Source organism: Odontesthes bonariensis, chromosome 7, assembly GCF_027942865.1.
Source record: "Odontesthes bonariensis isolate fOdoBon6 chromosome 7, fOdoBon6.hap1, whole genome shotgun sequence".
NCBI lineage: Eukaryota > Metazoa > Chordata > Actinopteri > Atheriniformes > Atherinopsidae > Odontesthes > Odontesthes bonariensis.
Genome location: NC_134512.1, coordinates 5,917,700 through 5,933,625, shown reverse-complemented (window position 1 = coordinate 5,933,625; position 15,926 = coordinate 5,917,700). Strand labels below are relative to the sequence as shown.

Sequence of the window (15,926 nt, the reverse complement as noted above, 5' to 3'; positions counted from 1 at the left end):
ACAAATTCATCATGTGATTGCGCTTTTATAGTAATGTGTGCGCAGTCGATAGCTCCGATTACAAAACCGGCTCTCGCTTCAAATTGAGCTTTAATGTTGGCCTGTTGGGAATTTGATATACGTGGCTGAGATGCGGGTAATTATGTCCCACGCGGCTGGCATGGCTCGGCTCAGGGTAGACTGGCACAGTCCCAATCGGTTGGCCAGCTCCCTCTGGAATGCCCCGGTTGGAACCCCAGTGTGCACATCACCTGTGAGCACAGGCAGCGCATGGCTCCTCGCTGTGTTGCGCTCCAACGCTGGCCGCAGCTCTGCACAAAGTTCGAGGAGGATTTCCCTCAAAACGGCTAATGAGTCAGTCGCCATCATGTCCCAGCTAATCCTCTCTGTTGTAGTGAACACACGCTCTCTTCGAATTGCAACATTTGCAAAGTCTTCTAATACTGCTAAAGCAGCCATTGTTTTTAATGGTATGCATTGCACCACTTTGCGCATGCTTTTATATCCACTCGTGTAAATGGAGACACATGGGTGTATTAATTGTTGATCAGTATTAATTGTTCATCCATCTCAAATGTGCACATCACTGTCTGAGGACTAATTGTTTTCACATTTATTTATTATAACAGTTTCCCAACATCACCTTAGGTGTCGCCAAAGAATCAACAGCTGCAGAAACGTGCGTACGCCAGCCCTGAAGCTGCCGTTGTGACAGTTTTCAAAAGTATTTCATAAAAAAAACAATACAACAAAATTCTGGGGTGCCAGTCAGGTATCCCTCCTGACAAATAGGATCATTTAATTGCAATACTTTTCGTATATTATACGGCCACATAAGGAGCGAACACACAAAGGTGTCGACCTTTAATTGGTTAAATGACAACCAAACAAAAAAACAAAACAAAAATGAACAATCAAGTCCTTAGCGAGGAGAAAAAAGAAACGTCTTTACGTGTCTCCTCAAAGGAGGTACAGACTCTTGCACAACTCTTCCCCCCGCTCCACAGCAAGAGCTGCAGAACAACAACACAACAAAGAAACCATCAGGCTACATAAGCCACACACCTTCATATTTACAGATAAGAGAAAAAAATATATAAACACTTACAGTGTAGAATTCAGATGATAGGTATGGAAATACGAGATGGTTCCTTCGTTTCTGTGCTGGATGAACATCATTTTCAAAATAAATACAGAGCGTAATAAATATCACTTATGAAAGTTGAAAGAATTTGCCATATTCAACGGACCTACCGGAGTTTCAGTGTTGAGGGATTTAACAGCCTCAGCGCTGTGCCAAAAATAAGAGTTTTTATCTTGTCCGCTTGTGACAGTATGTTTGTCCGACTCGCGCGTCAACGGTAAACTGCCATTTAAAAAGAAAAATGAGGCGTCAACTTAAACACGGACCACTCAGGTGAGTACACGACCACGCTTGGGGCGTGTTCGTAATGGCAAATAAAAAAAAGAAAACAATAAGAGAAAAAAAACTGTGCAACACAGCTCCAGAACTGAGCGGGTTGTCACACCGTGAGGCACCGCACATTTCCACGGTCATTTCGTTCTTGATACATCTGATCGTTGACGTGAAAAGGTGCGTACGCCACTATTTTGTGCATACGCACCCTTTGTACATGAGGCCCCAGGTATTTGTAGCCTGGAGGACAGGCACTGTTGAGGCTGGTGTAATCCTCTGGTCGGTGCCACGTTTCGACAAGGCACAGGCAGTCAAGTCCCTTGTCCAGGATGTGGGTGTGAATCAGGGCTGATTTGTTGGTTAGTGACTGAACATTAAAAAGTTCTATTTTCAGGGTTGGTGAAGGAGTGAATCTCTGGAGAGGGATTAGTAGCCTGAAATCCACTCCACGTTTTGGTTGGAGCCTGGCGAGTGGAGCAGGGCAGTCCACTCCACTGTAATTCACTCCATGTTTTCCGTGCAGCCTCGCGGTGGTTCCTGTGCTACAAGGTCCCACCACAGCCCTTTTACAGACAGCCGTTCCACTTCCTATTCGCCCCATTATAAAAAATTTGGCTGCAGTTCAGTTGATGTTCTCTGGGGGCGCTGGCGAGCGAGTGCAGAATGACCATTTTCCATAGGGCTGGCGCTAATAACTCAAAAAATGTCCCCGAAGCAATGGCTGGATCTAAGGTGGATTTCATAGTACCACCATAGAGTTCATAATAGAGACTCTCTGGTCCCACGGAACCAGTGCTCTGATGACGTGGGTTAGGTGCGACGGAGCGTTGTGTTGTGCAGATGGATGGAATTGTAGCAGAGAGTCTCTATTATGAGGAGAGGGAAAACTGGCGGCTATTTCCGGGTGGTACTGCACTCTAGGGGCGCCAACGAAGCAGTGCAGAGCACGCCGAACTCTATGGTGGTACTATGAAATCCACCTTAGATGCAGCCATTGCTTTTGATAGAATTTTAATTTTCCTAAAGGCAGGATAAATTATCCTTTCAAACGGCACTTGGTTTGATTTTTTAGACTCACTAGATTTGTTTAAAATACACATTTATTGTCAGTATTGCATCCCGAGTGACGTCACGCATGTGGCATCACTTTACGGCATGGTCAGTCCTAGCGCTGAGCTAGCAGAGAGGTGTTAGCTCAAATAGTTACAGATTTCAGCACAGCCCTTTTACATACTCTCTGACTAGCCTCTGGTTTAGCTTTGGTTGTTGTTAGCGGCACCAGGTTAGCACTCTGGCACAGTGGACGAGTGCCGTAAAGCAGCCGGTCGTAATCAGCCGTGCGTTCTTCAGATTCCGTTAGCTAGATGCTAGCGGATACTGACTCGCAAATGCCAGACCTGTAAGAAAACAGAAAGCTATAACTCCCAGGTTATTGTACTTTCGATATAAATCCACATCCCTTTGTCAGAAATCACAGTATTATTTTCAGGTTTCAGCCGCTAGCGGGGACATTTTTTGAGTTATTAGCGCCAGCCCTATGGAAAATGGTCATTCTGCACTCGCTCGCCAGCGCCCCCAGACAAAATCAACTGAACTGCAGCCAAATTTTTTATAATGGGGCGAATAGGAAGTGGAACGGCTGTCTGTAAAAGGGCTGTGATTGTAGACCGGGAGTAAACAAACTGTCGGCGAGCGCCTCTGTGTTTGTATGGGGATCGACGTAGGAGTCCAAGTTGTTGAATTGTTGAAATGCATGCTGGAGTGGCGCTTTTGTTGAGTTCCAGCAGCTTGGAAAATGAATACTTCAGCAGCATCTTGCCGCCGGCCGGGAAGAAAGTTTGTTGGGACTTTAGCCGTTAGCCACCAGTTGATCCAAGATGCCGACAGGACCGGGGCGAAGCGACAGGGGGATAACCAGTCGCCTGCTCGCTGGGTGGCTGTTAGGGCAGCCAGCTGTGAGGCAGCGGTCCCAGGCAGCTGTGGCCTGACCGCACCGGGGCAGTGGGCTGCTCGGCGGGTGGAAGCCTCACAGGGAAGTCCAGAAATTCGTGCGGTCCGGTCGAAAGGCCACCACCACCAGACAAGCGGCGATTGAAGGCGGGCAAGCCCAACCGACTACGCCGACTAGTTCTGGGGTATAACAGCGGCTTTGAGAAGGTAGAAGTCTTGGTAGAACAAGGCTAACCTCATACCTCTCAGCGACGGACAGATGACAGCATGATATGTGGTGAGGTGACTGAAAGCCACAGTTTATTAACATTTGATAGACATCAAGGCTATCCCTTCTGTTTACTGAACAATAATCTAATGAGTGAATGAAATTTTGTTTGCATGTAAAGTGAGAGGTGAAAAAAATCTCAATTTAAATGGGTGCTAAGTTTTAAAGATGGAAAAATAGTCAATCCAACAAAAAAATTGTAACATTTTTCACCTAATTAACAATAGCTGCAATTAGGGCTGGGCGATATGGGGGGAAAAGTCATATCACGATATTTTTTTTATATCAGTCGATATTGATATATATCACGATATACAACAAATCACTATTTTGTGAATTTTAAATGTTCCCTGTTACTCTTAATTGAGATTTGAAGATATCAGAAGGTTAATTTTTAATTAAATATTTATTTTATGTCAAAGTTGAACATGACATGTGACACTATACAACTGTTTGAGATAAATACAGAACAGCTATTTTAAATGAAAATCCTATATCTGACCGGTCAACTGTTTGCTCTCCAGCAGCGGTTGTCTCTCTTGCTGTTCGGGTTCTCTCTCCCAACGTCTCAGCTGATGTAGACATCCTTCACACACATAGTAAACTTAGTTACTTGTATAAGAAACACACAGGAAACATGTTGCTCTGAACTCGGTGCGCTGCACTCGCTCGCTTGCTTCAGTGAGGAGGTGCCGCTCTCTTTATTAAACGTTGACCGGGAACACAACTAAAATGCATATGTGCGTGTAAAGATTGTGACAGACATTGCACTCTCACATCAACGAATCAAAAAAGTTTTCATTCTCTGTGCTCAGACGGGTGGCGCTGCTTCAGGTGATGAAAAAGATTAGTGGTATTTCCTGTCTTTGTCGGAACATGTGCTCGACATAACACACTACTCTGTTTCGTGTCGGACTCCCTGCTCACAGCTTAGTAGGCTTAGTTATGTGAGGATTTTATGCAAACTCAGGACCCAGCTACGTGGAAGGAGATTCCTGTAATCGCCGACCTGCGTCTCCGTCTCCAACGCTGCACGGTCCAGAATATGGTTCTGTGTTTCCTTTTTTATTGACAATTTCGTCGGATTCAGGTGTGGATCAGTGTTGTTTTTGACAACCATCTTAGATTTAGTCTTAGTCTTAGTCTTTTGGACTAAAATGCTTATTAGTTTTAGTCACATTTTAGTCACTTCTATATGTGATAGTTTTAGTCGACGAAAACTCAAAAGGGTTTTAGTCTAGTTTTAGTCAAAAAAAAAGAAAAAATAAGTATAGTCTACCGTGTTAAGAAAATAGTATGGTCTTAACTATCAAACAAGCAGAACAAAAATACATAGCTTATTAACTGACCCTGTACTAAAGCTTTCTGATTTTTCATTCTGTACTGTGCGTGTGTCCCAACTTTACTGTAAGCGCACTAAACGCACAGGTCCTGGTTAGGGCTGCACAACGTCACTTGTGGCTTTTAGGCTAAAGCTAGCAGACTCTACGTATAACAGTAACTCGACCTGTTTAACATATCAAGTTACGTGCTGACAGAACGTACACACAAAGAGATAACCACACCGTCACTGAATGTAAACATGGCTAAACATGCTGCTAAAGTAACACACACATAATGAATTGACGTTAGCGTAACAAAAGCTAACTTTAGCCTGAAGTTAGCAGCCCATTTGCGCCAGGAGTATGTGGAAAACGTACTAATGTATTAGCTTACTATGAAATTTATCGATTATGTTAACAGCATTTGTAACTTACCTTCGAAAAAATATCCCTGTGGCGAGCCTTAAGGTGCCGCAGCAGATACTTTTTAGGTTTTAATTGATACTCACAATAAGCAGAAATGTCATGCATTTTAAACGTCTGACAGATCACCCACTAACATATTTTTCTTTCTCTTCTCCCTCTCAGTCTCTCTCTGAAACTGCAGCCATGCTGCTCACAACAGGGAAGTGGGCGTGTCCTACCTGCAGATGGCAGACGCTGATACTGTTGCTGTGTTTACTTTTGCCATGTGATAGCCTATCGAATGTAGGTCACGAGCAGATTATCGAGATCGATCAAAATTTTATGCCGATCCCGATTCGAGATCGCACTATCGCCCAGCTCTAATGTAATCTATCGAAAAGTATATCGACCATGTTTCATTTCGCTATCGAAAAGTTATACCTCGATAGCTATCTTCATCGTTTTATCGCCCAGCCCTAGTTGCAGTAATTTTTGAGAGATTGACATTTAATTGAAAACAAAGTTGATCTGTAATCGGCAGCAAAGTGCCAACCACGGTTGACACATGTAGGCATTTCCTAAACCTTTCCTTACTTCTTTCTTTTAGTACTGTCATCATGTCTAAAAGTGGTAAAGGGCGACCAGCTGTGGCTCGACGAAGCACCGTGGATGACAAAAGTACTCTGATGACCTGCATAGAGAATGGAGACATCACCAAAGCAGCCAAGATCCCTTCAGGTGAGTAAAGCAGTGTCTGTGTCCCTAAATTAGTGTAATCTGATTATTGTGCATGAAACAGCATGGCAACTCTTACTTTAGTCACCAAACAGTTATTTAATTTGAATTTTCTTTTAGAATGCTAATATTGATTTAGTCAGCATGCATAGCTTATGAGATTAAATTCTTGCTTACACATTATCTTCTTACTTTTCTTCTGCTTATCCTCTGAGACATTGCGCAATATTTTTAAGTGAGGTCTTTTGAATATCCAGACTCTTGATATGTCCATTTATCGGAGGCCTTGAAATGAGGATTTACAGAACAACAACTGAAAATTGTTTACTGGATTCTGATGGACAGGTTTTTATTGTTACACAGCAAGCAAAACCGGAAGACTGAATGTGTATGTATTTTTTAAAAAGTATGAATAAAAAGTAAGTAATGTTTAAGAAGTAAACATAGCTGAGTGTCATATATTGCTGGTCTCTTGAGGCATGCTTATCAGTTAGTTTTGTTGTCTTTGTTGTTGTGTGAGTGCTTCTTGTTCTAGGGAAATTATGAGACTGAGAATAAATTGCGTGTAACATGTTAAGTTTACTGTTTGCTTTCCATCGTCACTGCTGCCTCCCTTCTCTTGTTCTCATTCACTTCACTGAATAGCTAATCAGAGTGACCCCTCTCACCTACAGACCCGACACTGATTCAGCTTGTTGAATTGGCCTATAAAAACGTTGATGGAGTCTGACAATGCTGGTGATGTTTTACACACCAGAAAGACAAGAGAGACAGACATTCACAGACGCTCCAGACATGCCCGACGGCCTATTGTCAGCTTGTTACACACGGGTCCTTAAATGGTAATGGAAAGTAGAACCACAAAATTTGTGATGGATGGGGTGAAGGGGAAGTGAAGGATATTATTTGCTGTTTGTGTTCAGAGGGAACTACATGTTCAAAAAACTTTTTTTAACTCGTATTTTAGATAATTACGGTGAATATTGTTATGTTATATTACTGCATTGTTTTTTATTATTATGGACACCGTTTGACGTGACTATTATTATACTAAAACAATACTTGTCTTAAGACTTAGTATAGATATTTCATTGGCATTACAGAGGTTCTGTGTCAATCTAACAAACTGCTCAGTCCATTTCAGTATTAAACCCAATTTAAACAAGCAAGGTCAAAGAGCACCTAATATGTTCTGCCTTATTTTCACTCCTGTTTTAATTGAATTGAATTAAATTCAATACAGTTTTATTTCTACAGCACCAGATCAAGACAAATGTAATCTCAAGGCACGTTCAAGTCAATTACAATCCAATTCATTATAATACAATCATAATGCAATCAAATTAAATTAATTAAATTCCAAATTAGTCCCATTCACAGGAGGCCCATTCAAAAAAGTTGCCTAGCTAAGGGAACCAATAGATTGTATTGAAACTTCTCTTTGAGCCTGAGGACGCATGAAAGCAGTAACAATGATGAAGCACTATATCACCAAATCTGAAACTGAGACTCTTATCACCAAAGCAGAAGAAATTAAATCTGTTTTTGTTTCAAAGTCTCATTTCTGGAATCATGAACAGAGGGCAAAGGACTGTGAGGATGACAACTGCTGCTTTGCCTTCAATGGATGGACGTATAGCCTTGTGTGGAGATGGTTTTGAGGGAGACACATGAAACATGGTATGTTGGCTGTTTTCTTAAACGGCCTTTAAAAGCCTAAAGCAGTGTATGAGACAGAAAGTCAGAGCCATCTTTAAATACTCAGTTCTCTTTTCAGTGATTATTTAGCAGGTTCTTCCTCAGCCATTACACATTACCTTGAAGCATGGCAGCAGTTATTTATAGCACTATCATACTGAGTGAGCTCAGTTAAACTATCCGTTTAGTTTTGTGTTAAATGTCTCCTGCCATTTCCACCTCTTAAATTGTTCCAAAAGCATATGTACGCATGGTCTTAAGAGATGCACACATTTTTCCTTTAGAAATGCCAGTTTGTGTGTAGGAAACGGCATACACATGGTTTTGTGTGGACGCATTATTTATGCATCTAGAACCTGGGGTGTATGTGTGCCTTTGTTCATCTCCTCATTTATGTGCAACACTTGTAGTTTGGTTCAAAGACGGGTTGTGACTATTGTTTTTTAGTTCAGGTCCATTAGCTGTTTAAAAATTCAAAAGGTGCTCTCCCTCGAGTCTACAAAATAAAAATGTTTTTATTTAATAATTTCTTTGATACCATGCTAATTCACAGTTATCTCTGGGCACTTTACAAACAGAGAAGCCCAACAAAATGCATTTGAACAGCACTTGGTGACAGTGGGGAGAAGGACCTCGACAGAAACGTATTACTGAATCAGGGAGGGCGACCGTCGACCTCAACAAATTAAGTGTGAGAAGAAAGAGAGACAACAACAAATAATACAGGAATAAACTCTGGGCAGGTTTGTTAGGCCAGTAATTGAAGATCAGAAACCTGCAGCTTTTGAGTAAGAGATTCCAGCAGAGGGAATACAGGGAAAGAAAATCACAAATAAAAAAGTAGCAGGAGTTACAACTGAATGGATACTTGATCATACACCATATATCATACTTGATCATCAGCAGGACTGCATGATAAACTCTTCAATTAGAATTTCACAAGTATGCTCCCTACAAATATTTGCAACAATGCATTTCTACACAGGTGTGCATTGTGTAGTTTTCTTGTTCTGATCTCAGATTTATCTAAATATCAATTACAAATATGCATATTGAAAATATATTGCAGGTCTCTGACACCTTGTTTTCCATACACTAGTTTATCCAAATGACAACAGAAAAATCTTTATATGTTTGAATTAATTGTGTTTGTGTGTGTATCCGTGCACACTCCTCCAAGCTCTGTTGTGAGGTTGGACAACGTCTTTGTGCGTGTTCCTTCCCCACGTGTATGGCTGTGTTTTCAGAATGGTTGTGCTCTCTGTTTCAGTGAATCCTTCATAACTTGCTTGTCGTTGTTCCTGTAGAGGTGTGGAAGCCCACTGCTGCTTCTCCATTTGTTCTGGAGCCTCTTAAACTAGTTTGGGCTAAATGTAATGGATATCCCTCCTTCCCTGCCCTGGTGAGTGAGTGTTAGTCCCCTCTGTATGTCATCGCTCATCTGCCCCTCCATTGTCCATGCCGTAGCTTGTGATTTGTGCTCATAGCCATACAGGAACATCCCGCTAGCCTAGCGTGGACTGGTTGGTGTGTCTAGTAGGTTTGCGTACTGAGCGCTTTTTGCTCAACTCGGCCTTGCATGCCTCTGTCTCTGAAACGTTCTGTTGGGCAACTCCACCAGGATATACTTCCAAATTTTCAGTATCCATACCTCCCACTGTTTTTGTCTTCACAGATCATGGACCCGAGAGCTCGGAGGATGTCGTTTCAACACAACGGGGTGGAGGTTCCCAAGCCGCCTCTGGACGTTCTCAGAGCCGGAGAGCAGATGCAGTTCAGGTCCGCAGAGAAACTCTTCCTCGTCCACTTCTTCGACAGCAGACGCAGCTGGTGAGGTCAAAGCTGCTGTCAGATCACACACAAACACACGCACACAGGAGATGGAAGTTGCCACGTTTTGGGTTAGGGTTAGGGTTGGGGTGCTAAAACACACACATGCTAAAACAACAGAAGAACAGTCAGCCGTACTTACTTAAAAGTAAGTATTAAAACTACTTTTAATCCACTCTAATACTCCTGTCATCACACACAGATCCATCACAGGTGCTGCTGGTGACCAAGTCTCCACTTCTTTCATCTTTGTCTGTTTTAATAAGTAGAATCAAGTAATTAGACAATAAAAAGCTTTTTTACCATGCTTTAATGTCATATGGTCCAAGGACAGGACTGGCAACTTGTTAAATACTGAAAACCATCAAAAACAACATTGATGGATTTTAACAAAACAAGTGTTTCCCAAGAGGCTGATCTTGTTCAGGCTGATAAAAGCCTGATGAAATCACATTGAGATCCTTGGAATGAGATCCTTCCCCAAGTGGAGGAGTTCAAGTATCTCGGGGTCTTGTTCACGAGTGAGGGATGAATGGAGCAGGAGATTGACAGGCGGATTGGTGCGGCGTCTGCAGTGATGCGGGCTCTGCACCGGCCCGTCCTGGTGAAAAAGGAGCTGAGCCAGAAGGCGAAGGTCTCAATTTACCGGTCAGTCTATGTTCCTACCCTCACCTATGGTCACGAGCTGTGGGTAGTGACCGAAAGAATGAGATCGCGAATACAAGCGGCAGAAATGAGTTTCCTCCGCAGGGTGTCGGGCTCTCCTTTAGAGATAGGGTGAGAAGCTCGGTCATCCGGGAGGGGCTCAGAGTAGAACCGCTGCTCCTCCGCATCCAGAGGAATCAGATGAGGTGGCTCAGGCATCTGGTTAGGATGCCTCCTTGACGCCTCCCTGGTGAGGTGTTTCGGGCCCGTCCCACTGGGAGGAGACCCCGGGGAAGACCCAGGACACGTTGGAGAGACTATGTTTCTCGGTTGGCCTGGGTACGCCTCGGGATCCCCCCAGAAGAACTCGAGGAAGTGGCCGGGGACAGGGACGTCTTAGTTTCTCTGCTTAAGCTGCTGCCCCAACGACCCGATCCCTGGAGAAGCAGAAGATGATGGATGGATGGATGAAATCACACTGGGAAAATTAAATATTTTCCAAAAAATATTCTTGAATATTTTAAAGGAAATTTAGAAACAACATTAGAGTATCATAGTTTGCTTACCTGAATACGAATGAGTGTAGTATTTAGTAGGTGAACATTTCTTGTTAGTTTACAATGAACTCTCACATTTTCATGGATTTCTATCTCGCTTTCTTCCGAAAGCACTCCAGCTTTCTTGCTAAAATGTTAACACCCATATTAGTCAACTACAAAACCTTCCCCTTTGTATATATGCAGAAAAATATTTTAGGGATCGACAATGTTTATTTTAGAAAACACAGTTATTGTTTCTGTGTTTATCTAAACTTGTCGCCTCAAAGCAGGATGGTTCCTGGTTAGAATCCCAGCTGGGGCCCATCTACGTGGAATTTGTATGTTCTGTGCATGCGTGGGTTTACTCTGGGTGCTCTGGCTTCCTTCCACCGTCCACCAACAGGCACGTTAGTTTTATTGGTGATTCTAAACTGACCCCAGGGGCGAGTGTGAGCTTGCATGGTTGTGATGGACTTGTCGACCTGCCGTGGGTGTACCCCGCCTCTCACCCGATGGCAGCTGGTATAGGCTGCCTGTCCTCGACCCTGAACTGGATTAAGCGAATGTAGAAAGTGGATGGCTTGTTGGATTTTGGATACCAGTTCAAGGAAAATCAGTTGGTTCATTTCAGTGTAATTTGGAATTAGAAGTTGTTTTTAAATGTCCCATGGCATGATATTTTCACTTTTTAAGGTTGTTTAACATTAATATGAGTTCCTCTAGCCTGCCTGCGGTCCCCCAGTGGCTAAAAATGACGATAGACCTAAACCATGCACTGGAAATTATTCTCCGCCTTTGGAAATGTGACCATGCAGATGGCCTGATCGGGAAAGTCGCCGCTTGTGACGTGTGCCCGCTTATGACGTGGAGGTTGTTTCCACCCAGAGCCAATAAACTGCCTTTCCCCGCCCACAGCTCTTTGGCCAGCTCATTGCGCTGTATATCGATGTAAAAAATCTGTTTAGAGCTCCTGCATCAGAACCTCTAAAGAGCCAGTGGACAGATTTTGTTTTTTTTTCTGGGAAAGTGACGACAGAACCGAAGAAATTTGTGTGTGCGCCAAATATTTCACAGACGAATGTTTCCAGAACTTGGGCTAATACAGAGCCCAAGGGAGAGCCCAGACACCCTGCGGAGGAAACTCATTTCAGCCGCTTGTATTTGCGATCTCGTTCTCTTGGTCACTACCCACAGCTCGTGACCATAGGTGAGGGTAGGAACATAGATTGACAGGTAAATCGAGAGCTTCGCCTTCTGGCTCAGCTGATTTTTCACTACGACGGGCCGGTGCAGAGACCACTGCAGACACCGCACCGATCCGCCTGTCAATCTCCTGCTCCATTTGTCTCTCACTTGGGGAAGGATCTCATTCCCGAGTAAGTAATTTAACGCTCTACTATTGTGTTGCTTTCCTGTATGTACAGTATAGTTACATAGCTTGTTACCACAGGAAAGGGTTTGTATCGTTAGCAGCTAACGTTAGCTAACGGTTAGCTATGCAGCTAATAGCATCTGCAAACTCTTATCTCTGCCAACTGGGCTGTTAGAGGTGTTTGCATGCCCATGAGATGGTTAGCTCGCTCATTTTAGACCAAAACCCCCTACTTCAAGCTTCCTGAAGAAGAATGAATCCGCAAATTCAGTGCATTTCATCAGGATAATGATTAATTCATGGTTCCAGAGTCAAAACAGTCAGTCTGTCTGTGTCGTTAGCTCTGCAGCTAATAGCTCGGTCACTGTTGCTAATGTAACAGTAAATAGCATGAGGTATGCAAGTGGACACCTCATTTACTGTAACGCGAGTGTTGTGTACTTATTTGTTGTTTTGATAGCCGTCCTGCTGTTGGTGTTATGGCGCGCACGATATCTGCCTTTCCCCTGATTGAAATGACTCGCGCTACGTGCATCTTTGCAAACCAGAGCAATCAGCTGAGAATGTCAAAATCCTCACTCCTGCTTTCCCCTTCACGCACGCCTTTTTTGCTGTGTCTTATGTAGCACTTGCTTGATGTTTGACTGTGTTAGGAGAGTTGTTCAGTAACTAGTTCGTCATATTGTCAAAGTAAGCTCATTTCAACAGGTTTTGCTAGTTTTACGGCATAGGGCTGCCGTGCCATCTACGTGCCATAGCGATTCACAAAACATTTGCGCAAGGTACCACGGGCGTAAGTAAGGCCACACCCCCACTAAACAGCTCATTCTGAGGATCCTAAGGAAAGCTCATTTTTGGGACTGGCTGTAATTCTGCACCAAGGCAGAATTTTGGGGAAAAAAACTCAGATACAGTATTTGGGGACCACTAAAGCCTATAAAAATACATAAAAGCCTCCATTTATTTTCATGCCATAGGATCTTTAATATAATTGTTTCAGACAGTTCTCCTGGTAAGTTTTATATGAAAATCAATGTGGTGTAGCCTTGAGGTCTGAAGAGGTTTTGGTTCCCTCAACAAAAAGCCTTAGAAGAAATTTAAAAGTAAATCACTATCATAGTTTTTGTGCCTCCAAATAATGGTAACATCATTTGCTTGGAGGCTCATCAACTTGAAAAGAGTGTCATCAGCCTCCATTTGTTGAAGCATAATGAACACGTTGTTTATCTCCTCACAGGAGTTTTGTGTTACTGTTGTAGTTTGTCTCCTTGGGTTTGCTTTCCCTCTTCTTACAGTCTTAACTGAACCCTTTTGACTTTCAAGGAGTAGCTTCTTGCTGTGACCTGCAGGAAGGTGTAGTTGGACCATCCCACTCCACCGTCGTCCAAGTAGTTTACATTTTACTTTAGAAGCCATGTCCAATAACCCCTAACCCTAATCAGTCAAATCAGATAATACAATCGGGGGTCGCAGTCAGACATACTTGCTCTAAAGCAAGTCATGTAAATGGGCAATTCATACAATGACGTTGGACTGGGGCCCTTAGAACCTGCCCATGGGTCTGTTCAATAATCAGAACATGGGTCCAATAAAATGTTTACTGCATAATTGAAATATTGCTAATTACTCTGACATTATAATTTTCCAATTACTAATGAAAGTGATACTGAAATGCATTCTCTAAAAAGGTTTGAAATTAGATTCACTTTAGAAACCAGCTTTCTGTCAAATATTCATGAACCTTTTCAAAAATGGCCGCCTCCTTCCTCAGGCAATGGCTTCCTAGATCCAAGATGGCTCCCTTCGGGATCAACAAATCACTTGACAAAATGAAGCTGATGGAAGCTCGGGCTTCTTCCATCAGAAAAACTGTGCGTCTCGCCTTTGATCGAGCAATGAAACACCTGAACCATGTTAGCAAGGAACTGGAGCCGAGCACCAGCCTCACAGTCATGGACTGAAGTCTCCCACCATCCCGCTTTCTAACCCCCACCAGCTCAAGAATCCTCCCATCAACCATCTCTCCTTCTTAAACTTTTGTTTTTAACATGGTCACTGCAAAGATGCTTTGTCTCTGCCTAATACGCACAACACACATACACGCACTCGCATATCATGTGTACTGTTTCCTGAGAACTGGAACTAGATTGTCTTCACATCTCCTCACACATCTGTCCCACCTGCCTGAATTACTGTAGCTTGTGATGTTCATCCTGTTTGTCAAAGAGCTATGCAATGAAAATGACTCAGTGAGCAGGTGCAAAAAGTGAAAAGGAAAAAAAAAAACTTTGACTGTGAGGACTGAAAAATTGCAGGTCTAAACCTGTTGAATGTGTCAGAGTTCACCCTCTGACCTCTTTAAATGTGCTGCAAGACTGCTGCAATGATCTCACTGCCATGAAATAGTCCATCAGTGTGTGTGGGACAGCAGCAGCTCCTGTAAATATCCCGTACTAGGCCTGACACTAATTTATTCACTCCCTCAGTCTGTTTTGGTACACAGCATTCTGATATTTATATGGTCAGAGGGGATTATTCACATCATCGTCGATGATGTCGGCATTTCTGCTGGTGCTATCTCCACAGAGAGAAAAAACAAAACGAACATGCATTGTGTTGAACATGTTTATTTTTGCTTCTTTTGTACGGTTTTTGTAAGTTATTGAGTTCTCAAGCTTCAAGTTCTCTTTGTCTGTGGCATTATTTTTGTGTCCTTTTTTTCTTCTTTTTTTTTTTTTTTTTTTACCTGAATGTTTTTATTGGACTACTTCTTTTTTCGTTTGTAGATATTTATATAAAATCTATATAGAAGCTCTCAAAGTTTAAAATGCCTAAAGTGCGTAATTCACACAAAACCAAAACAACAACAAGATAAAAACAAACTGAAACTGCTGCCCACAGGTTTCCCAATAAAGTGTTTTTTTGTTTTTTTTCTTTTGTTAGAACAGTTGTTTCAGGTTTTTGGCTTTTCTGTTCGTGTGCTGTGATGAATTCAAGTCTTCTGTAAAATCTCACATGAACCTCTTCTCCACCTGAACTGAACTTCATTTGTTTAGGAGAAGAGAATGTGCCTGTACTAATTTATTCTAAAGCAGAAAATGTATATGCATCACTTTATAGAGAAGGTGTGGTGAGAAAATACTACATGCGCTAGGAGCCACATGTAGAGGCCCCTCCTCTTCTTCTGTTGTGAATTGTTTAACTTTGATTTTTCTGTTTTGATAGCATTAATTCTGAGTGGTGAGGTGATAGTGTTTGATGTTTTATTTTGGCTGGGTAGCAGTGGGTAGACTACCTTTTTTTCTTTGGCCCTTTTGGATGTGGATGTTATGTGTAAATAGATTTGGTACTTTAGCTGATTCTCTGGGATAAAACCACAGTTATAGCCAACGGGAGCAGAAACCAGCCGACAGCAGGCCGGTGGGATTTTTATACTAAAACACTGAAAATTAAAATATGTTATTGAATCACTGACTGTGTCCCGACTTTTATTCCATTCCATTCTTTTTTTCTTATTTTTTTTCCTGTATTACTAATTCATGTAAGTTCTCATTATTTTAGTCATGTTTTAATCACTTATTTTCCCATTTGTACCTGTGGATATTTACTTTAAAAAATATATTTTTCTTTCTTTGGGTCCCTGCCCCCACCCCTTTACAAAAAAAAAAAATACTTTTTAAGTTTTTATTTAGATCTTAATGAAATGTACTTTTCGAAGTGTGATTATATTTTATTTTTTGTTCGA

General features: G+C 42.3%; 1 protein-coding gene across 5 annotated transcripts in view; it reads left to right on the top strand.

Annotated features, from left to right (window-relative positions):
• Positions 1-15,652, top strand: part of LOC142383663 (bromodomain-containing protein 1-like) — a 31,919-nt gene extending 16,267 nt beyond the window's left edge. Inside the window, exons 9-12 of one of the 5 annotated variants that reach the window (XM_075469300.1) lie at positions 5,970-6,100; positions 9,103-9,197; positions 9,471-9,625; positions 13,953-15,652. In XM_075469300.1, the coding sequence (XP_075325415.1) occupies positions 5,970-6,100; positions 9,103-9,197; positions 9,471-9,625; positions 13,953-14,142 (571 nt within the window). In that variant the 3' untranslated portion in view covers positions 14,143-15,652. The other 4 variants (XM_075469302.1, XM_075469301.1, XM_075469304.1 and 1 more) reach the window with 4 other exon arrangements.
• Positions 15,653-15,926: the final 274 nt, after the last annotated feature.